This window comes from Aythya fuligula, chromosome 21, assembly GCF_009819795.1.
Source record: "Aythya fuligula isolate bAytFul2 chromosome 21, bAytFul2.pri, whole genome shotgun sequence".
Lineage (NCBI taxonomy): Eukaryota > Metazoa > Chordata > Aves > Anseriformes > Anatidae > Aythya > Aythya fuligula.
In genome coordinates this window covers 7,458,414-7,480,324 of record NC_045579.1, presented here as the reverse complement: position 1 = coordinate 7,480,324, position 21,911 = coordinate 7,458,414, and the positions used below count along the sequence as shown (strand labels likewise).

Below are 21,911 nucleotides of genomic sequence, written 5' to 3'. Positions count from 1 at the left end.
GCCCCGCTGCTCGCCCCCCGCCCGGGGCCCGGAGGAGCGTTTCGGGAGCATTACAGCTGCTCGGGAACAACATCGATCGGGGAGGCTTGCCCGCAAAGCTTCACCTGGAGCGTGTTTTCCAAGCTGGCTTCATAAAATACCTGGGAACGCGGGGCTTTGTAGTGAAAATGCCAGGCAAGCCACCCGTAAATTACAGCCACTCCAGCGCCCCCCTTTAAAGGCTCGCAGTGAATCCCCGTTGAAACGCATGTGGCATGCCACGGAGTTTGTGTGTTGAAATGTATATTAGCTGGGCGAGGAAGCAGAGATGAAGGTGCAAACAGGAGCGAGGGCGGATTATATAAACTCTTAACAGGCGCCGCTCGCTGCCGCCGCCTCGCCCGTGCCCCCCGCCGGGGCTGCGCCGTGCCCGGCCGCGGGGGCTCCCCAGCCCCGTCCCCCCGCTGCTCGGGGCCGCGGAGGGCGAAACAATTGTGGCAGAGCGGCCACCGCCGTGGGGGAGCCTTTTTCCCCCTCCAGCCGGCTCCTGGGGGGGCTGGGGGCTCCTTGGCCACCGCTTCCCTGCAAGCCGGGCAGGGGCCCCCGGCTCCCCGGCGGCCACCTGGGCTGACCCGGGGGAGCCGAGGAGCTCCCGGCCCCTCTCCCTCCCTCCCCGCTAATGAATTCCCCATTCCCCGCGGCAGCGATAGGCGCTCAAACAGGTGCAAACTGTAAAAAAAAAAAAAAAAAAAAAAAAAAAAAAAGGTAGCAGCCGCGGGATGCTGGCCCGGCCGGGCAGCAGGATGCGCCGCCGGGAGCCGAGGGTGGCTGGGGGAAAGGCTGCGGGTTTTCTCCTGCCCCCTCGCTGCCCTCCCCGCTCCGGGGCTCGGCTGGGCGCGGGGCTCCGAGCCCGGGGGCAGCGTCGTGCCCCCACTGGCCCGGCCGCCCCGGGGAGCGCTCGTCCCGGCGGCCGCGGCTCGGGCGCCCGCTGGCTCCGGGAGCCTCCCCTGCTCGCTGCCCTGGCTGCGAACCGTGCCGGTTCTGGCGAGTTTTTGGCTTAAAACGAGGTTTGCGGAGCGGGACCCTGCTTCGGCCCGGGGGAGCTGCAGCTCCCTGTCCGTGGTGCCCGGTACCGGGCGGGACGCGCTGCTCGCCTCGGGGCTGCCCCCGGACACCCCGGCACCGGGGCTTGGCCATTCGTTCCCCTTTGGGATTTTCTTTTTTTTTTTTTTTTTTGCTTTTTTAAAATTAATTTTACCGAACTGCCTCCCGGCCCGACACAAGCGGTGCAGCCTCCGCGGGAGCCCCGCTCCTGCCGCCGAGCGATTCTCGCCGGCTTGTGAGAAACGCGGCCGGGGCGAGCGAGAAATGGCAAATAGGAAGAAAGCTGAGCGCCGAGGGCAGCCCCAGCTCGGCCGGGCTGCCGCCGGCTCGGCCGGCCACTTTTCGATCCCTTCTCGTTGGCTTCGTTTGCAGAAGCCCCAACTAACCGGGGAGGGAACTCCCCCTCGGCGCACACACACCGCGCACTCCCCCGAACCCATTTTGCGTCTCTTCACATATCTGCGAGCGGCCCCGCTAAAGGCGAGCTGATTTCTCGCACCAGCTCTGGGCCGGGGGGGTCCGGGTGCAGAGACTGCGGCAGCTTTTGGCCCCAAAACCAAACCGGGGGGCTGGGGGCTCCCCCCGTGCCCGCCTCTCCCCGCGCAGAGCTCCGGGCCCTTCGGCCCCCGCCGTGCTGGGAAGCGCAAAGCCCGCACCTGAGCGCGGCCCGGCCGGGGGCTGCCAGCGGCCCCGGGTGTCCTTTCCTCTCCTGTCCTTCCCTTTTTCTCTCCTGTCCTTCCCTTCCTTTTCCTTCCCTCTCCTCCTCGCCGGCTTCGCGGCTTTTGCTCGGGTCCGGGGCGCTACCGGCGGTTCCAGCGACAAAACCGCGGGGCTAATGAGAAGGGAAAAACCGGGACGAGGTTTTTAAACTGAAATGCGCCTGTCCCATTAGCAGCTCGTTGGAGGGATACGGGAGGCAGGCAGCGTCCAAGGTCGTTGGGAGAAATATTTCAATGCGCTGGAAACATTAGGGCTCCTGTTTCACCCGAGGAGCTCAGGAGAGCTTGTTTTTCCAACCTCGGGGTCCCCGGCACGCCGTGAAACGGCTACCTGTGCGCAGCGCGTTCCCGAGGAAGGAATTCGCAGGCACCATTTCAACATTTTAGGCGACACGTGGCTGCGAGTTCCCTTCAAACGTATTTATTTTATTTGGACTCCTGCTCCACCACCCTTCCCTCTAACGCCGGCTCCTAGGTAGCATCTGAAAGGGCCCTACTCCCATTTGCAATTAAAGACTTTATTGAGGAGGGGAAAACCGGTAATTAGCGAGAATATTCCCCCCTCCCCAGTTCCACCTGCAGGGCAAAAGTGCAGCTGGCAGAATGGCTTCCAGCAGAGACCTGACGCACCCACAGAAGTTTGGCTTTGTTTTTGCAATGCCCTTCTGTGAGAGGGCTCCTGATTTTTCTGGGTCCCAGTATGGGTTAGCACCTCGAGCGCAGATCCGAGCGCTCGCCCTAACCCGATTATTTTATTGAATGTTTATGAAGGCGCGCGCTTTCTCTCGCTCCCTCTCTCCATATTAATCTCATTAAATCCTACCTTTCAACCTTCTTCCGTGACCATCTGACCTGGCCACTTGAATTAAAATAGTGCTTTCTCCGCAGTCAAAGACAGCACATCAATCATCGGGCTATTTACACTTCGCTCCTTTCTTCAAAGAGGGGCTGCCTGGTCTCTCTCTACCTTCGCTTCCGGGGATGACGGGCAGGTCCTGCGGGTCTCGCCGGCATCTCTTGATTTTATTATTATTTAATATATATTTTTTTTCTCACCCCCCTTTTCTCGGCTGTCTGCGCGGCTCTCGGCTTCCCCCAGCGAGGCGGCCGCCTATCCCTCGGGAGCGCTGCCCGGCCGCGCTGCCTCGCACCTGAAACGCACAAGAAATGGGGGGTGCGGGGCCGGGGCCGGGACCCTCCGCGCCCCTCTCCGCGCCTCGGCCCCGGGGGACGCGGGCACGGGCGGCGGCGGCCGCCCGGCGGGTGCTGAGCCCCGTCCGCGGGTGCTGAGCCCGCTCCGCACAGGGCGAGGGGCCCGTGGGTCCCGCGGGGTCCGACGTTGGGGTCCGAGGGGTCGCGAGCAGAGAAGCGGGGGCGGCAGCGGCGGGGGCTTCGCCGGTGCGGAGCTGAAGGAGCGCGGTACAAAAGCGAGCAACGCCGGCAGCACACAAAGCGCCAATGGGTATCGCAAAGTTACGCGACCCCCCCACCCCCCCCGAGCCCGAGGGGGCGAGGCGGAGAAGGAGGGTAAAAAAAGGAAGAAAATAAAGAAAGTGATCGAAAAGTTACCGCAGATAAATATATATATTTTTTTTCAGGTTAAAAATAAAAGCGCGTCTAAAACATGTACGGTTACAGGATGACATCCGTTAACAAACTCTCTACAGCATTGCTATTTAGTAACAGTAGCAGTAATAAGAAGAATAATAATGATAATCACCTCTTTATAGGATGGCACCTTGGTCCTTAAATATTGTCCAGTGTGTAGGGTCAGTGTGCGGAGGGCTAGGAGCCGCCAGGGCTGATTTTTCTTAAAGGGGCAGATCAGGGGAAGGCTGCGATGGTGCTGGGAGAGAGGAGGGGGGAGAGATAAGTGGTCTGAAGAAGAGGATAGGACAAAAAAAAAAAAAAAAAACTGATGATGATGAATACGTTGGAAAGTTTTTTTGGCCCTGGTGAGGGTGTCAGATTGAATGCTCTGTGCGCATGTGCGAAGGTGTCCAAACTGACAATGCTTGGGAGATGAAGATAGTGTGTAGCTGCTTCTGGGCTCAAGGAGGAGGAGAGGAATCCACAAGCCGACACGATGAGATCCAAGGCGAGGGCGAGAAAACTGCCCAAAAGTAGGTCCTTTCTCTCCCTTCTTCCGCGTCCCACCTCCGCGGCGGCTCGGCCGGGACGGCTCGGAGCCGGCCCGGGGGCTGCGAGGGGCTGGAGCCCCCCTCCCGGTCCCCGCGGCGGCGGCGGGAGCCGCGCTGCCCGGCCCCGGCTGCGCGCAGAGCGGGCGCCCCGCTCCGCACCGCCCCGCGCAGCCCCGCGCACCCCGCGCAGCCCCGGGCGCGCCGGAGCCGGGGCCGCGGCGGGCGAACGGCGGAGCCGCGCGGGGCCGGCGGCCGGGGGAGAAAAGCGAAAGTTAGCTCGAAGTTGACGAAAGGGGATAGCAACTTCTTTTTTTTTTTTTTTTTTTTTTTTTTTTTTTTTTTTATTGAGTCGTTCCAACGAGTCTTGTGAAATAATATTCCTGGCTTTTGAAATAGTGGGCGCTAGAGGTCTGCGTTTGGCATCTGCCTGCGCGATCCGGAGAGACTGAACGCTGGAGAGAGAGTGAGAGAGAGAGAGAGAGAGGGGGAGAGACAGGCAGAGACAAACGGAAAATAAAAAAAAAATAAAAATGAAGAAGAAGAAGAAACCCTTCTAGGCTCGGGAACAATTATCAAGGAGAGGGAAGGAAGAGAATTTGTAGCAAAAATGGATCCGCTCTCAGTGAGGGGCTTTGGATTCGCAGGTCCAGAGGGAAGATCCTGAAGGCAGCTCGGGTGTCCCAGCTGGGGGTTAAGAAGGTCTGGGGGAGGGGAGTGTGGGGGAGTGTCTTTAATTTTTAATTTTTTAAAATTTACTTGGGGGTGGAATTGCAGCTCGTAAGTCTTGCGCAGCTTTTTCCTCCGTCTTCCGCTGGACCCCTCTTTCTTTCTTTCTTTCGAATTGTTTTTAGACTGGATTTTCGGCTGAGGACAGCGGGGTTTTCGTAGGGGACAGCGGGGCTTTGGTGCCCCCGCAGAGCCCCGCAGCCGCCCGGGGGGCTCCTGCCGAGCAGCTCCCGGGCTCGGTGCCGCAGCGGTGCCCGGGCAGCCCGTCCGCACCCCTCGGCTGCTCCTCTCCTTTAGTTTCTGTTTCTCTCCGGCTCCGTGCGAAATCTCTGCAGGCTGCGGGACTTCCAGCGCGGTCCTCGCCCGCTGGGAGCTCCGCGTTTAGTGCTTTGAGGACGCTTTGGAAAATAGCGGCGCCCAGCTCGTTTAAACCCGCGTGCGTTTTCACGGGGAGCCTTGCGGGAGGATTTGTCGCGCTCAGCCCCGGACGAAGCAGTGGTGCGGAGCTCCGAGGCCGCCCCCCGGCCGTGCCCCCCCCCGCCCGGCCCGGCGGGGAGCGCTCAGGTGCGGCGGGGCCGGGGGAGCCGGGCGCGGCGCGGGGCCCCCCCCGCGGGTCCCCACGCGTGGGCTCGGGGCGGGGGGGGCTCGGCGGCAGCTCCCCCCGCAGCTCCCCATCGCTCCGGGAGGGCATCGCGCTGGGAAAAAGCGTGCCCGAGGTTGCGGTGCGGCTCCCCAGCCGAGATGCTGCAGGGTTTGGGGGTTTTCCTCCCCCTCTCCTCTCCGTATTTCTGTTAAAATCGCGTCGGGGCAGGAGTTTTCTTTCGGGTGCGGGCAGGCGGAGACGAGCCCCGAGGTGGCAGCTCCCCGCGTTTCTTTCTCAAACGACAAAACGCCCGGGCGAGCCCGAGGCCCAGCGATTTACCTTGCTGCGGCCCCGTTCTGCAATGCGCTCCGCGAAGGTTCCCCGGCTCCCCGAGCAGCCTCCGCACGCCCCACGGGACAGCCGCGCACCCTCCTGGCCCCGACAGCCGCGGCTCCGAGCAGAAATCCTGCTCCGAGTGCGGGTGTGCTCAGCACCGCCAGCACATCGCGGCCACGCTCCTTGGGAAGTTGTCTTTTCGGTTAATCCCGGGATTTTTTTTTTTCTTTCTCAATAAACACACGCTTTAAAGGCCCCCTCTCAATAACTTTTATTTTTTTTTAATTCAGTTATATTTTTTTTTAGGATAAGGAGAAGAGTAATTTTCAGAGCGCTCTCTTGGTGAAAATAGTGGAATATAGCGATACTTCTATAGAGGAATATAGAAATACTTCTTTCCTTTTATTTTTCTTTTATAAATATATATTTGTTCTTTCTGCTTCCCCGCGGGGAAGCGCGTGTCGGGAGCGAGCCGCTGCTGATTTTTTGCTGGAGTGCGGCCGGGAGCGCGCCTCCTGCCCGGCCCGGGGCTCAGCCGCGCACACCGCCGGGCTCCCCGGAGCTTCTGCAGCTTGAGGAGAGGATTTAAGGACCGGCAGGTTTTAAGGACCGACAGTTTTTTTCCGTTCCCGGGTATCTCCAGCGGTAGGGCGATGAGCGGGGTGCCTGGAGCCGGCCGCTTCCCTTCGCCGCAGCAGAAACCCCTCCGGTGGCGGCGGGAGCGCTGCTACCGCGGGCTGGAAGTGGCTGTTCGGAGGGCTGAGCTCTGATTAAAATCAGGTGTTTAATACAATACAAGGCCCAACGGTTTATGGGGTTTCAGCTGAGGATTTTTTAGGGATCACAGTTCAAAACAGTAGTCCGAAGCTAAGGTTTCAATATCCCAGGAGTATTTATTTGCAAAACAGATTAAACACGGACACGAGGGTGCGGATCTTGCCGTATTTACAGCGGCGAGGTAGTGGCAACTTCCCTGACCGCACGACGTCCCCAAGGCCCCTTCTCCCCCCACCCCCCATGCACCCGGGGCCCTGCGTGTGCCCGTGGGTGCCCACGCGTGTCCCGGGGCCGGGCGCTGCACGGGGGGCGTGCAGTGCATCAAACCCCCGCGCTGCAGAATTTCGGTCCCCTGGGCGATATTTCCAGCAGATGTGGAGCTCCTCTGGGGATCCGGCGGGGTCACGCCGAAATTCCCGGAGGTTTTAGGGGAGCGGGACAGGGAGAAGCCGGGGGCCGGGCACTGTCCGAGCCCCTCTGCGGGGAAACGGCCCCAGGGGCCGCAGGTGAGCGCGGCCGGGCCCCGCTGCTCCCCCCTCTGTGGGACCCCGGGGGGGAGCAGGTTCCTTCCGTGGGCCCCCTCCCCTAGAAAATAACCCCCCCGGCGGCCCAGGAGAAGCGGCTGCAGCAGCCGGCAGCCCTTGCTCGGAGGGAGAAGGCGGAGGATGAATCGGTGCGGGGCTGCGCTGCCAGCAAACCCCAAACGCCCCCCGCTTCGGGGGCTCCCGAAATACAAACGCCGCTGCCGGCCGGTCCCAAATAAACGTGGTCCTAAATAAACGGTGGTGCTGGAAAACGGGGGCCGGGCTGCCCGCAGCCGCCTTCGCTTTGCAGTGCGAGGAAAACGGCGAAGTTCAAGTTCGGGGCTGAGTTGCAGCCGGGGCTGTTCCCTCTGCCCACCGAGGGGAGGCCGGGTCCCCCCGTCCCGGGGGTGCTGCAGGGCAGGGGAGAGAAGGGGGATCGCGGGGGCTGGAGCCCGAGGGCCACTTCTTAGGAAGCCAATATTTGCGCCGGGACAGACGCTTCCGATATCGCAGCACGCGGAGGCCGAAAATTTATGGAGGATTTTTTTATTATTATTTTTGTACGTGTCGTGTTTTTGTTTTTAACTATCTTCAAGGCTGCTCATCCCTCCGCCCTGTCCCTGCCCAGGGTCCCTACACGGGCTGGCGAGGGGCTCGCAGGTGCCTCCCCCGGCCCCGTCCCCCCCGGGCCCGCCGCCGCGGCAGCCTCCGCCGCCTCGCCCTCCCCCGGCCTGCCCCGGATCTGTTCAATTAGGCAATTAGGGAGCCTGGGCAGGGGAAGGGGGGGGGGGGGGGGTGTATGGGGGAGTTGATCCGCTAATTAAGGTGATGTGTAATTAGCGCTTCAACAAAAATTAGCAAGGATTTCAAATCGGGTTAGTCTTAAAAAAAAAATAATCTAAATTCTACAAATATAATTTATCAGTTCGCCCCCCTCCCTGCCTCCCCGTGCACGTTTGATTTATTTGAGAAAGTGCGGAGGGAACGACTGCAAAAAGCTCCCTTCTCCCGTGTCATGGGAAGAAACTTGGCAAAAGGGAGGGCTGAATTGGTTATTTGCCGAGGGAGACTTTGTTTGAACTTGCCCGTAGCCTGGCGGCTTTAGGGTGCCGAAGTGCTAAGGCTGAAGAAGACACAGACATCGGGGATTTAATTCTGGCCTGTAATAAAGTCGATGCTCGTGGGTGTCTGTGTGCGGTGCTTGTGATGTTTTATCCACGTGTGTTTGCATCACGGGACGCTCGTGTGCGCGTCTCTAAAGGTGGGTTTGTGCGGTGCCTCGCGGGGCGGCACGCTGTGCCCCTGGCCCTGAATTCCCGGCTGCTAAAGGGAGGCTGTGCAGATGCATTCGTCTGTTGGGCTGGTAATGCTTGTAGAAAGATCTCAGTTGCAGGCTGTACGTGTTGATGAACCTGTGAGCGATGTGCAGAAATGCGGTGACTCGTATTTTATAAACTTTGTGTAACAACAAGTAAAGCTGCCTTATTTTTAGACTTTGTTTTGAGACCGCAGTGTGAAACCGAGATCAGCAAATATGGGTCTGTGCTAAGCTGAGGGGACTCACAAAATAAACCAAGCGTGCTTCCAGAGGGTCCTATTTAAATGTCCGTGGAGGGCTGAAGGCAGAAGGAGCAGGGCATTGCCGTTCCGTGCCCCACAGGCACGCAGCACCCAGCGCTGAGCCGCGCGTCCCCCGTCTCACAGCAGGCAGGAGTCTGACCCACCGCACGGGAGAGAGCCGAGCGTACCTGAGACACACACAATCTCCACTCGCTTCTGGGCAAAATGCAATGCGGGAGCTAGGATTTCACAACAGAGGAGCGGTGTAATTCATAGCTGTTGCTCGCTGTAATAATATCCCCGCTCCTCAGTCGGATGTAACCGCTCCGTGACCGGTGATAAAGGAGCGCCGCAGCCTGCCTGCCGCACACAGCTTACACCTGCCCGCACGGCTGCGGAGTGAAATACCTGAAGTGACTGACAAGGGCATCTTCTGCTTAAGAGGGAAATATCCTTCTGTGGCGTGGCGGCACTCATTAATGTTTGTAAAGCACCCTGAGATTCTCAGAAGGAAAGGCCCTGTTGAGTGAAAAGTATTATTATTGTTATTACGGCTCCGGTTATTATGGCTTATATATTTTATGAAAGCTCTGTACCATTTAATACAGTGCTTCAAAGACAAAGGCCTGGAGAAGTTTGCAAACACTAATGAGGTAAGTCTCGGTGGCCGCCTTTCTGGTGGGGCAGCATTGTGAGCTGCCCGTCCAGCTGGGGACGAGGGGCAGGCTGCGGCCACTTGCCGGAGGAGCCCTGGCTGCTCCTGCTGATAGCATCAGGCAGACAGCCCACGTTTTTCAGACTTGCTTTTGCCCTTCTAGCTGCACAATTTGCATTCCATTATTATTATTGTTGTTGTTATTTTTTTCCTGTTGCCGTAAACTTCTGGTGTGTGAAATTGTCTGAATGCAGATTTTAATTCCACTGCAGCCTAGGCCTTTTCTGCGGTGTAAGGGGGCAGCATGTAGGAACGGACGTGCTCTGCAGGCCAGGGAAGCTCAGGCTGTGTTTCCACGACGTGATGGCTGTTCCACTCTGACTGGACGTGTTTATTTTTTTCCAGCCGGATTATTTAAATGATAAACTCACACAATTCTGAACGCTAACTGAAAGGGTCAAAATCTCAGCTGAATAATGAATTTCTCATGCCTGCTTCTCAAACGATATTTTAAATCCTGTCGCCAGCGTATCGGTAAACGCGTACACATACAGTGTCCATCTGCAGTTAAGAATAAAGACATCTGAAGGCTATGTGCAAACACATTTGTTTCCACTCTCTGGGTAACAGCCTGTTGATATGTCAGTGCTCTGCAGCATTCCACACCAAAATTACTGCTGTGTTTTCGGGTCTTAAATATGCCCTCTTTTTCTGGAGGAATTGCAGGTCAGGGATGTCGTAGTGGAAAAGATCTATGACCTTATTATTTCTTTTATTTTCTTAATGGATTTTCATGCATCACCGGTACCTACTCACGGGCTGTTTATTTTTATTTTTATTGCAGTAGGTTGTGCGTTGTGTAGCGTCCAAATCTGTAACAGAGTGTCCCTGTCCTGAGAAGTTTTTTTTCCTTTTCTTCATTCAGTGAATGATGTGACCCTCTTTGCTAATAAAAATGAAATACGACTTTCATCCCTGGAATAAGTGTACTTCTTCGTGCTTCTGAACGCTCGCAGCCTGAATTAGCTGCTCGATTTTTTATTTATTTTATTTTTTGCCATCGGAAAGAAATTTCCCTGCGGTGAGGGTCACGACGTGAGCAGGTAGGGCTGGGACCCAGCTCCTTTTCCATGGAGCAAAATGCTTCTCGGCACGAAGGCACCCGTGGTGTGCCGCAGCAGCACGTGGTGTGCGGAGAGAGTGTCCAGCACATCGCCCCGTGGATGTGCTTGACCCTACAGAAAGCCAGGAAGGTGTTTTTGTGCCGCGGCACCCGCTCTTGTTCTGCAAATGAGGCTGCTGGGTCTGGGGGGGAGACGTTTCCCAGCTGGAAATGGATGGAGGCGGCCAAATTACTTCCAGTAGGCCTCAGAATTACGCCTCTGTCGTGGTAAATCTTGGTCTCTGTTGAGCTGGTGTGGAAAGGCTTCATCTTCCCTGAGCCACTCGCTGCTTGTAGTGGCACGGGTAAATCGGGGAGCCTGGGCCGCAGCTCTCCGGGAGGACTGCACAAGCATTCGGGGTGAAATGGTGGACCAAAATAATCTGGGCGCTGATTTATTTCTGCCTTGATAGTTTTTACATCTTTCAGGTGTTTTGCTTTAAAGTCTTATTCTGATGTGGCAGTTGTTTTTGTTTTTGTTTTTTTTTTTTTTTTTTTACTGGTCTGTTGTTTTTGGCTTATGGACTCCCTCGCCAAAGCCATGAGACACAATGCCCTGGCATCAGTTCTTGGGGCCAATTTAGCCATCATTACTAGATAACACTGTCAGCCCGTTCGAGAAACATATTTGTTTAATAGTTAATGTTCTGTACAAAATATAGAGGGTGGGAGAAGTCAAGCTGTAGTGAATGCTCTGCTTATTTTATATCCACTATAACTATTTTTGTCCATGAAAATTGGCTTAATTATATCAATGGAATGTTTCTTTTTCAATTCTGTATGCAATTAGTCCATCTTGCTGGCTGCAATTTATTTTAATAAAAAAATAAACCAGTGGCGTGTTCAGTTCCTCATCCCCTGGGGACAAATGCGATTGGTGTGTTTAATTTCATTAACTACAATGCGGCCTACTGGAAAAATGTATAAAATCAGCTTTATACAGCTTAAACACTGGCATTTGAAACAAATCATTACTGCATTAGCTGTCACACTGGTAATTCTAGAATCCAAGACAAAAATATTATAGCTGTTTTTATAACCCTCTGCAAATACACTGTTAAAATAATTTGTAATCATTTTTTAAACATGCCCTGATGTTTTTAGTTAAAATATCTTATCACCACCAGAGAAGGCTGGCTATTCATTATCACACGTGTTTTACTGAGCGATTCGTGGGTTGCTCCCACCGTAGAAATTCCTCGCCTGTCTGTCTGAAGCTCCCACCTGAAGATGGGCTGTTGGTGCTCACTGAATCACACTCCCCGTTTATTTATTTATTTTATTTCATCTGAATTTGCTTGCACCAGTTTGCAAGCCCAGCTTTAGGTACAACCTGTGCACGGAACGGTTCTTCCTGGCAGCGTAGGTTAAGGCGTTGCAGAATTTGACATCATTTTGAATATATTTCCCTCTTCTACTAGTTTTTTTTTTGATAAGCTACCCCGGAGCAAGCCCTTCCTACAGCAGTTCTGAGTTTTTCCGTGGCCCTTTGAGCGGGGGGGGGGAGAGGAGAGGCTGCACCCCGCAGAGCACCGTGCCCACCGGGACCTTTCATGGGGTGGGGGCAGAGCTCAGCACTCAGCTGGTTTGCAACCGGTTTTTGGCACTTTGTGAGGCAAGGTATTGTTCAGGTAGTGTGATTTACCCAGAAAACTGTTCTTTCCCTTTTTTTTTTTTTTTTTTTTTTTTTTTTTTTTTTTTTTTTTTTTTTGTATGTGTGCCTTTCATATGGAAGTGCATACAGTGTTGGTTTAGGATGCGTGTGTAACCAGTGCATAATGCTGAGCAGAACACATGCTCTAATTCACATGCCTGATTCTCCTGTGAAAACTGAGGTTAAGCTGACAAAATACAGGATTATTATTATTTTTTATTTTTTTTTAAATGAGAGGCCAGATCCTCAACTCATGGAAATCAGTATCAGCATCGATGATGCTAACTTTCACCAGCTGAGCACATGACCCCAGAGATTTTCTGTGTATGTGCAGAAAATATACAAATATTGGCATACAGCTAGTTTAAGCACATTCACTTCTAGCATTTGCAGATCAATATTCAGATGGAGGGATGTTAAACTGTTTTTTTCTTAACTCGTGGAATGATCAATTATATAACCTTAGCATATTTTACACAGATTGCTATTTTCTGGAGTGGCATGGACTTCCTTTTCAAAGCAACATACAGAAGAGGGGCTATATTGGATAGAAGCCATCTGTCCCCTGCATGCATTGTGCCTTTTTTTTTTTCTTTCCCTTCCACCACTGCCATAAACAGTAGTTAATTTTCTTTTCCATATCTTTAACTTTATAGCAGTGGTGTTTTGGTACAAGCGATACCCAGATATGTTTTATTGGTATTGTGGGAGGAAAAAAAAAAATCAGCTTTATTTCCTTCTTGATATAAAATCGCTTTGGGAGGACTCACACAGCTGGGCACAGTCTCCAAAGCCAGGCTGAGGAAGCGGCTGGGCTGCAGCAAGGTGCAGGTAGTGGCACCGAACCCCCTGCAGTGTGGTTTTGGGGCTGTTTCTGTGCTGGGGGTGAGGCTCCGGCCTTGCTGCACCCTGGCCTCCGGCACAAGGCTGCGGCCAGCACGTGGGTTTGTTCCCTCAGCCCTGCGCTGCTGGGCTTCGAGCCTTTGGCTGTCAGAAAATATGGAAAGTTGGATGCAAGGCTGTGCTCAGAGCATGGAAAAGTTGTAGAGTGATGGGGTGGGGGGTGGGGAGCTTTGCTGCTATTAAGAAAATTAAAAAAAAAAAAAAAAAAAAAGAAAAAAAAAAGAAAAGAAAGAAGAAAAAAACAAAACCAAAAACAAAACTTCGAGTGTTAGCTGACCAGAGATGAGTCTAGGGTGCAGAAAAAGCCCAAGCTGCTTTTTCTGGAGCTGATGAACTAGCTTTACTGCCTTAAGCAAATAATTTACCCTCAGCTACCTCATCTGTAAAATGGGAGGGATTTTGTGTACCTGCCTTTGTGATTTCAGGATAAACGTATCATTAATGATCTTTGGGTTTGCTCCAGCTCCCGCTGAGGTCACTGGGAGACTTTTGCTGAATTTACTGGTTCAGATTTTTTTTTTCTTGCAAGTTTCAGTTTTTGCTAAAAATCTTTTATTTCCATCTCAGACGCTCATAAAGAAATGCTTGTGTTTACATGCAGCCTGGCATTTTCTGTCCTTCCAGGATAGTATTTAGTGTTTTTTATTTCACAGTGAATGGACCTTTTGGGCTCAATCATGTAAATTAATTTTTAAATGGCTGTGCTTGAAGTTCATGTAGTATAAAATTGCTTTACCGTTTTTTCTGTTTATAGAAAAGGACTGGTTTCATTTTATATTTTATTACGTAAATGTGAAATAGAGAACAAGCACAACTAGCAAGTGATCATGTGTTTTATTTCAGAATTATCACATAGGAATAAAATAAATTTAAATCCCTACATGGCACAATAGTCATATTTAAAAAGCAGTTGATGCCTCATGGATAACTTGGAAAAGCCCTCTGCTCAGAAACAGTTCTACTCGTATATCCCGTATATAATGAATAAAAACCAGATCTTTGTTACTTTGGGAGTTCTTAAATTCTTCCTGCTAGAGCGCTCTTCAAGTATTTAGCCAGATAAAGTTCAGAACAGAATTTCTGCCTTTGTCTTCTGGTTTTGCTTGCACCTGCTAGCGAGTACAGTAATTTTAACAGCTTCTTGGTAGCGGCAGCTAAAGGTGAGCCGTCAGGAAATCCAAGCTGATTTCAGGGACATGTCCTTGAGGACGTGGCTGGAGAGCTACCGATGCTTTCTCAGGCTCCGGGGGATGTGTGGTTTTCCAGACGAGCAGAACGTCCCTGTCCCTTAGGCAAAGCCTCCTGCTTCCTCCCATAGTTTATTGTCAGGGGGTTATGAGTATTGATTGAAAACAAAGCACCTGTGAAGCGAACTGGCGATCACCCTGATAAATATTCTTCAGAAAACCCGCGTCTGGGCTCCTTGCAGTGGTTCAGATAGGCAGACAGGTGGATGGTCCGGGCGTTAGACCTACACGTATGTATTTCATTTCCTCTTTAAACCCGTGTATTACTGTTTAACTTCCATTTCAGATAAAACAGCAATTTTGTGTAGTTCTCCAGTTAATGTGTAGTTCCCTGCATCCTGACAGGACACAGAGGGCTCGGTGTAAATATTCACGTGCGTAGCCTCCAGCCGTAATCAGAAAGTTTCTCGTGTGATCCAGTAGTCAATGCTCCAGCTAAATATTGATTTATGTAATAGTGCTGTCTGTTCCAGTAGATCAGAAAAAGGAGCGTGCATTTAACACGCGTCTATAAATCTATTTTTGCCCCATGGACAGTAACTGCTTCAAAGCGTTGTTCAGCACTTTGAGAAGTAAGTCTCGGGGCGCTGACCAGAGAAATGTCCTGCCCCGGAGTTCATGTTGTGAAGGGTCTCTTCTGCACGTCTGTAGCCATGCTGTCTGGGTGAAGGAAACAAGAACCTATGGAAGATTCCTGGGGTGTTGCTTAGGATGGGAACCCTCTTTTCTTCCTTAACGGTAGTGCTGAAGGCTTCCTTTGGGGCAGGCCGAGGCTCACGTCCAACCCAAACCTAGGAGGCGGGGGTTCCACGGGGGAAGTTTGCCTTTAGCCTTGCACGCTCATTGTTTCTCCTCCTGCCCGCCAGTGTCAGGTTCATCCTGCAGCTGATTCCTGGGAATGTGGAGCATTAATGACAGTGGTTTGTGACCGGAGGGAGCTGCGGGCTGCCTTTGTCACTCGCAGCAAGGTGGTCGCGGGGAACCCTGGCTGCAGCCGTGAGAGGCGGCCCTGCAGCCCCGGCGCCTGCCCAAGTTCACAGCCGTCCTTCCATCGGCTTCGTTGGACTTTGGAGCAGGCCCTCGAGGCACTGAGCTCCTTGGGACATCGATGCTGTTTGCATATAAAGATTTTTGTTATATCTGTGTTTGTATGTAGTGCTCGTTAATGATTAGCTACCAAGGGTCTGGCGTGTGATAGACCTGTTTGCATGGATCAAATCAGCTGTGCCTTTGTCTCTACTTCTAAAGTCCTTTTCCTGATGTGACCCGGCTCTTAGAATAATGATAAATACATATTTTTACCTGTAACTTGAAGAGCTGATGTGGCTGATTCTACTCACCCGGCCTCGAGGAATGTGTAGTCGCTGCCCCTCCAGGATCCCAGCGTCAGCGGCGTAATCCTGTCCCATAGTCACGTCTCAGTAATTGAAGACTGAAGAGACAGCCTTGAGGACTTGACTGTCAATATATGCATATCTGGTTCTCAGTCTCAAGCTGTAACTATGTAAGGGGCATTCTTGTGAGTAATGACAGATTCTTAATCTTTCTTTTTAGTTCTTCCAGTGAAATTGCATCCGTACATGTTTGAAATGAGAAGAATCCATGAAAACACAGACAAATATCTACCTGCTGATCTATCTATCTAGAGACTAAATATTGGAAGAGTGGTCATTTAGATCAATCTTGTGCCTCAGTGCTCGCATTAGAACAAAAAAAAGCACTCTTGAAAAATTACTGAATTCTCCTTGCAGTGTCAGGTTCCAAGATAATGATGTGTCTGTGTGTGAAAATATTAAATTGCAATAACATGCAGAGTGAGTGGCTTTCTGAATGGGGTATTCAGTTCACAGCTTGGACTATACATAAAGCTAGTGAGTGACAGAATACAAATGGTGTCATAAAACATCAGGGGAATTTACAGCCAGTCTCAGGCTTTTTGATCTATATTCTATCTATGGAGCGCTCTCAATCTATCTTTAGTTAATGAAACAGTTAAACATATTTAATTATTTATCACTGTTTAATGTCAGGAGTTATCAAAACAGATTGTTTCCCCCTCAAACACTTAAAGGTAGTAGAAGAACTCTAAATTGCACGTACTGAAGTCTGGGATGTTTCCTGCCCGAAGATAACGTGTCAGAACATCCCTGCATGGAGGGGTTCTTAAATTGCAGTTGTTTGATGCAGACAAACCCTTCAGTTTCTGTGCAAGAGCATGTACTTTGTTTCTGAAGCTTGCTTGTTTCTTATGCAAAGTGTTTTTATCCTTCATAGAAAAAACAAACAAACAAAAGAACAGGGAAATCAGAATTCAGGTCCACTTTAGATGAGAAATTAATTGTAATGGGGCAGTTCTCAGCGGGTATAAGCTGGTACCTCTGTGATGTGGCCCAATAACATGGAGCCCAAGTGAAAAATCATTCCAAAAGTGAGTCTGCTGTGCTGCACCACCTCTCCCACCTAGGGATCAGCCCGGCAGGTTCATGCACCTCCGTTCATGAGCATCACTACAGAGCAAGCACGCAGCGTGGTCCTGGGGCTCCTCCCCCACACATGTAGGTGAAATATTTCGCAGAAGTTCTGTGAACGGCCCTTGAAGCTGCCCCCCCCTCCCCCAAATATCAGGTGTGGGGAGCACAGCTACCCAGTGAACCTCATTTCCTATTTTTCCGAATTTCGGAATTCAGACCGCCTGTGACTCCAGGTCCTCGCTTGCCCCCTCGGAGCTGGGTCGGGCTGCCAAAAACCTGCTATCGGGGCTGCAGGCGGGGGTCCGGGGTCTGACCCTGCCATACTGCCCCGGTCTGCTCTGGGGGTGGCTTTGGTAAGGAATCGCTCTTTCTCCTTTCCTGGCCCCGCCAGGCGCCCCTCGTTCAAAGGGAAGCGTGGAGGAGGCCGGTGGCTGCCGCGAGCGGTCGCAGCGCCGGGCTGGACCCCGCTGGGATCTCTCGGGCAATTCCCCTCTGCAGCCCACCGAACAGAGTGGCATTGTGAGCAGGAAGGCGGCCGGCCTCGCTCCTCCCTGACAAAGGGTCCTCAATACTTTTATTCAGCGGAAAATGGAATAATACTTGGGGGCTGGCTTTGAAAGCCGCGGCCACCGGCTCCTTTACGTGCCGCGGAGGGTTTCTGCGGGAGGAAGAGCTTTTCTGAGGGGAGAGGACTTTACACGTGGGATGAGGTGAAAGGCATCTCCGTGCCAACACACTGAACGTGGGGTTTACGAGAAGTGTCGGTGTTTCATTACTGCCATGTGCCCGTCAGGAGCACAGCCCTCGCTGCGCTGGTGTGCGGCCCCGGTTACTGCCCAGATGTGTAGGAAGCAACCGAGCCTGCTGGAAATAAAAGTTTTATTGTATGTCTTGTTCCCTTTAAAACGCACCATGTAGCAGTGCTGTTTTGGTAAAGGTAGGTTAGGGGCTGCTTCGGATATTACAGAGCTCTCAGCTGTTCAGAACCAGCTCTTTTACAAGGGGCATCCCTGCACGGATAAGGAAGCCGGCCACAAAAACCTAAACTAGCAGTTCCACCAGAGCAGCAAAAGGCTCCAGCAATGTGATCCCCCCTTGCTTTTGTCTGTGATAGGCAGCTTCGTGCTGCAGGTATCAGTAAGAACATATGAGCTAAACTTGAAGCTTTGGGGTTTTCCATGTCTTGATTTCTGATGTCCTGAAGTCCATTTTAAATGGGCTATTTTCTCCAAAAATGGAGAAACTCATCGGTGTGTCTGCTGGTTCATCGTGTCAGCTTTTGTTATTTTCAGTGTCATGGGACAAAAAAATGTGCTGTTGGATTAACTGGGGTATTGGATTTTATGGTTACAGCTGATGAAAAGCAAAATTTTTAACGCAAGATGCCAGAGCTAAGGGGAAAGATGTCAGTATCAACTGGACACGGAGTGGCTCCAGGGGGGGTCTTCTGCCTCTGGTGCCCTGCTTTCCCACCTGCCTACTTCATGCTCTCAAGAGCAGGTAGAGAAGTAGAGGTAAAGAGAAAAAGGCACAGCTCTTAAAGTAGCTTTTCTCTGCATAGATGCTGTTTTGCCAAATCTTTCTCACTACCCTTTCCCATCTGGCTTCCAAGTCTGTTGCTGGTTTGCTTTAAGCAGTGTGAAGTTGTTGGGAAGCACTGGGATTTTGTGAATGCAGCTGAAACTGGTGTGACCTTTGACCCTCCAAAACTGGGCCTAGGAGGCTTAGCATTGCTCTCACTGGTAGCTGCTACCTTAAAACTAGAAAAATACCCATCTGAAAATCAAGCTTGATCTTCAAAGTACTTGAGCTAGTTCTCTCTGATCAAAGTGTGCCACTTTCTCTGGCCTCTAGAACTGATGTTTACCTTTCTGGTCCCTTAGAAATTGCAGCAGCTTTGCTTGGCAGACCCCTGCTTGCGTGCAGAAACACGGGGCAAAGGCAAGAGCTGATCTCACAGGTTACACCGCGTGGGGCGTGTGGTCCCAGCCGGAGGAACTTCTTGTGTTCAGAAGAGGAGAAGATCAGCAGCATTTGGTGCATGAGCATGGAGGATATTGGGTGCCAGTCTTGTAGGATCAATTCCTTCCTGATGCCATCTTTTCTTAGTTAAAACAAGATTTCTTTTCCACCTGTTCAGCTATGAAATCTAGAGAATGCACTTCTCAAATGAAGCTAGCACGGTCTGTGCTCAGGTTTAGGCATTTTTCTAACTACTGATGTAAGTTATCTGCACTAGTGGCACTGGCTTTACAGGGAAATAGCTGAGCAATCCAGAAGTAAGGTGAATCACGATGTGTGCATGCCTCGAGGAATAATCATTATTGACAAAAGGTCAGAGAAGTGCTCATATTTTGTGCCTTGTTCTCTGATACCTGCAAGTACCCGGGGAAGGCACCTTCCTTAGCCTGGCCGCTACCCGCGGTGCTCTCCTGGTGCAGCGCACGAGGTGAGCCCCAGCTCCCAGCACGCTGATCACAGGGGGCAGTGCTGCAGCTGGACCTTCCTCTGCTATAGGGGGGAGGTTATTTATGGCGCTGCAGATGTCTCAGTGGAAGAAAAATCAGAGTCCATAATGCCATATTAAAAATATTGAAAAAGTATCGATTATTGCTTAGTGCAGGCTTCAGGCGCGAGTAGCTGGTTTCCATAAATCACACGATTCCTCCAGGACTCCCATGGAACCGAATGTCTCTGTGCAGCCAGGTTTCATTTAGGAAGTACGAATCTGGCCGGGTTTCAGAAAGCGATGAGTGAGGCCGAGCGCTCGGTGCCAGCTGCCACGGCCGACACGGCCGCGGAATCCAGATGCTCGCATTGTTCGGCTGCCGCTGCTCTGCCAAGGCAGGTGATAATTTCTAAATGGTTTTGATGTCTGAATAAAACAGTGCTCAAAATAGGATCTTTCAGGAAACATATTCATGAGCCTGAACACGGCACGCTGCCGAGCAGGGCACAGCTACCCAAAGGCAGCGGCTGTGAGGGTGCTCCCAGCTCCGTGCCCCAGAGCAAGGGGAAGCATGGTCACTGGGGGATGAAGTCAGGGTGTAAAATAGCTTTTAAAACTTTGAGTAATTGTCACAGTTATTAATTTCAAAGCTTTATTTTATCCATTGTTAAACTTGAAAACAGTTGCAAAAACTTCTGTGCAGAAGGGGAAGCAAATTTAAGTTAAAAGAAAAGATATTCTCACCACTGGCCTAAAAGCAAGGATTTTTTTTTCCTACTTTCACTTCTTGTTTCTCCTCATCATTGCAAGAACGTCTCTGTGTGCTGTTTCTATGCTAGGAATGAGAAAATGTTGTGTTGTTGTCCCTGTGTGCTACCAATTTTTTTAAAGCCCCGTAACCCAGTCACTTGTCCACACGGTGATCCCCTAAAAAGAAAAAAACCACAAGAAATCCCACTGCCACAACAGTGAACCAAACAGATCCTCTACCCTTTTTCTAGATAAAAATCTTGATAAAACAACCTGAATCCAGAGCAGATTTCCTGGGAGACAGGCGGTGCATCAGTAAGGAACCTCAGACATTTGGGTTGTCTGATGTGGAGCAAAACAGGGACGTAACCAACCTTGCTGTGGAGCAGAGGGACTGGCCCTGGCATTTCCTTCCCTGGGCTCTCTCCCCTTCACACTGTGGGTGTCATCATCCCCGTTTTAGACCAGCTGTGCTGCCTGCAGGGCATTTTTGGAGGCTCGAGCAGATTCGGGTAGCCTGGAGGAATACCCGGTCCCTGGCAGTTACCGGAAGCAAACGCCAAAGCTTTTGGAGTTTCCCCATTTACATGCGGCATGAGTTTCCCATTTGATTAAACAAATGATGCTTTGGTTAATTTGTCTGTGTTGGCTATTTTTATGAAATATGCACTTAATTAAGAGAAATACAGAAACATGTTTATTCTCAAGATTTATGCGAAAAATGAGAACCCCACTGAAATTTCCAGTAGTGAAGCAATTAAGTAATGGAATTCCACAGTATAAACATGGTATAATTCAACTATAAAAACGATGTCGAAGTAATGTTAATGAGCTGACTTGAAGCTACGAAAGCGAGAAAAATTCACAGTTATGGATGAAAATTGAATTTGCGCTGAATTATGACTCAAAGAAGCTGGTTTGCCTGAGAAATCGCCGCTGCCCACGTGTGCGATGTGTCGGGGCTTTCGCTGGGCTCTGTGTGCTCGGCCCCGATCCGTGACGGCGTTACCCCAGTTGTGAGGTGCTCGACCTGTGAGCGGTGTTTGCTGAGAGAGGCGGGGGAACGGGAGTCCTGGCAGGGATGGTTTTACAGGGGGCTTTATGAATGACTGGCTCCGAGGAGCAAACAAGTCAGGTTCTTGATTGCTTGTTGAAAGCTTGCATATGCAGCCAGACACCTAAAAGTATAGAAATACATAAAACAATAATAAAAAGCATCACTGGCACCACCCTAATAAAACAAAGAAACACACCTCTCTGCCATCACGACCCCGACTAACTTATCTGAGGTTTGGGCTGACAGCCTGCAGAGTTTGCAGTTGCTCATTTTAATGTTTCTCCCAGTGACTCCTTAAATATTCTATTTGTTGAACTGTAACACAGAGCCTGAGAGCAATAAATCAGTAACACAGCACGTGGAAAGAAGCTCAAAGCAATTTGACATTTTAGCGAGGTTCCGACTCGAAAATTGACGAAATATTTTTTTGGATCCAAGCTTGAACTCCAAATTTATCTTGAAATTTGGCCAGCGTTGGAGCAAATGTTGTAGCCAGCAACGTTAGCCTCGCTTTTCTGTGTCATCCCCATGCAAATGCTGGCGTGGCTGGGGAGCTTCAGCAGGGCAGCAGTGACCCGCCCGGAGGAGCTGACTTTACGTGCATGATATTTGTTTCCTTTGAATTCCAACCTGATTTTGGTTGTTGTCTTTCTTACCTCTCCTGACCACCCCTTGCCCGAGCAGTTTGCCTCCGAGCCGCGCTCCTCCCGCTCCCCGGGGGCTTCCCCGCGCGCTGGCTCCACGCTCCCTCCTCTTTCCCCTCCTCTGTTCCCTTCTCGCTCCACTTCAGAATGTTGTTTCTGTCACCTCCGCAGCCCAGTAAATAGCGCGCTCGAGATTTATGATGTTTAAACTTTTAATGCCATAACATATTTTATATATTTTTCACAGTATTATTCAGACGTGTGATGTTATGGTTAGTTCGAGTTCTGGTGTAACTGCCCCAAGGAACTCCTTCCTTGCGGGCAGCCCTTCTCTGCCAAGCAGTATTTGCACTTGCTTCAGAGGAGGAGGAAAGGAATGCTCCATAAATGTTGCACGGGATTAAAACCGTGGATGGCCGAGCTGTTAGGGACGGGGACGAGCAGCCTGAGCCTGCAGCCTGGAGGAGCTC

General features: G+C 51.5%; 1 protein-coding gene and 1 long non-coding RNA gene across 5 annotated transcripts in view; one reads left to right on the top strand and one right to left on the bottom strand.

Moving 5' to 3' along the window:
• Nucleotides 1–1,680: 1,680 nt before the first annotated feature.
• LOC116497540 lies at nt 1,681–3,798 on the bottom strand. 2 transcript variants are annotated; one of them, XR_004254121.1, is made up of 3 exons: nt 3,735–3,798; nt 3,523–3,648; nt 1,681–2,953 (listed from the first exon to the last, which is right to left on the bottom strand). It is a non-coding gene; the product is annotated as an uncharacterized LOC116497540 (long non-coding RNA). The 2 variants fall into 2 exon arrangements; XR_004254120.1 differs by lacking the exon at nt 1,681–2,953 and having other exon boundaries at nt 3,368–3,648.
• An 87-nt stretch (nt 3,799–3,885) lies between these two features.
• PRDM16 (PR/SET domain 16) overlaps nt 3,886–21,911 on the top strand; it is a 280,477-nt gene continuing 262,451 nt past the window's right edge. For all 3 annotated transcript variants that reach the window (XM_032201332.1, XM_032201331.1, XM_032201330.1), the window contains exon 1: nt 3,886–3,925. In XM_032201332.1, the coding sequence (XP_032057223.1) occupies nt 3,889–3,925 (37 nt within the window). In that variant the 5' untranslated portion in view covers nt 3,886–3,888. The remainder of the gene's footprint in view (nt 3,926–21,911) is intronic.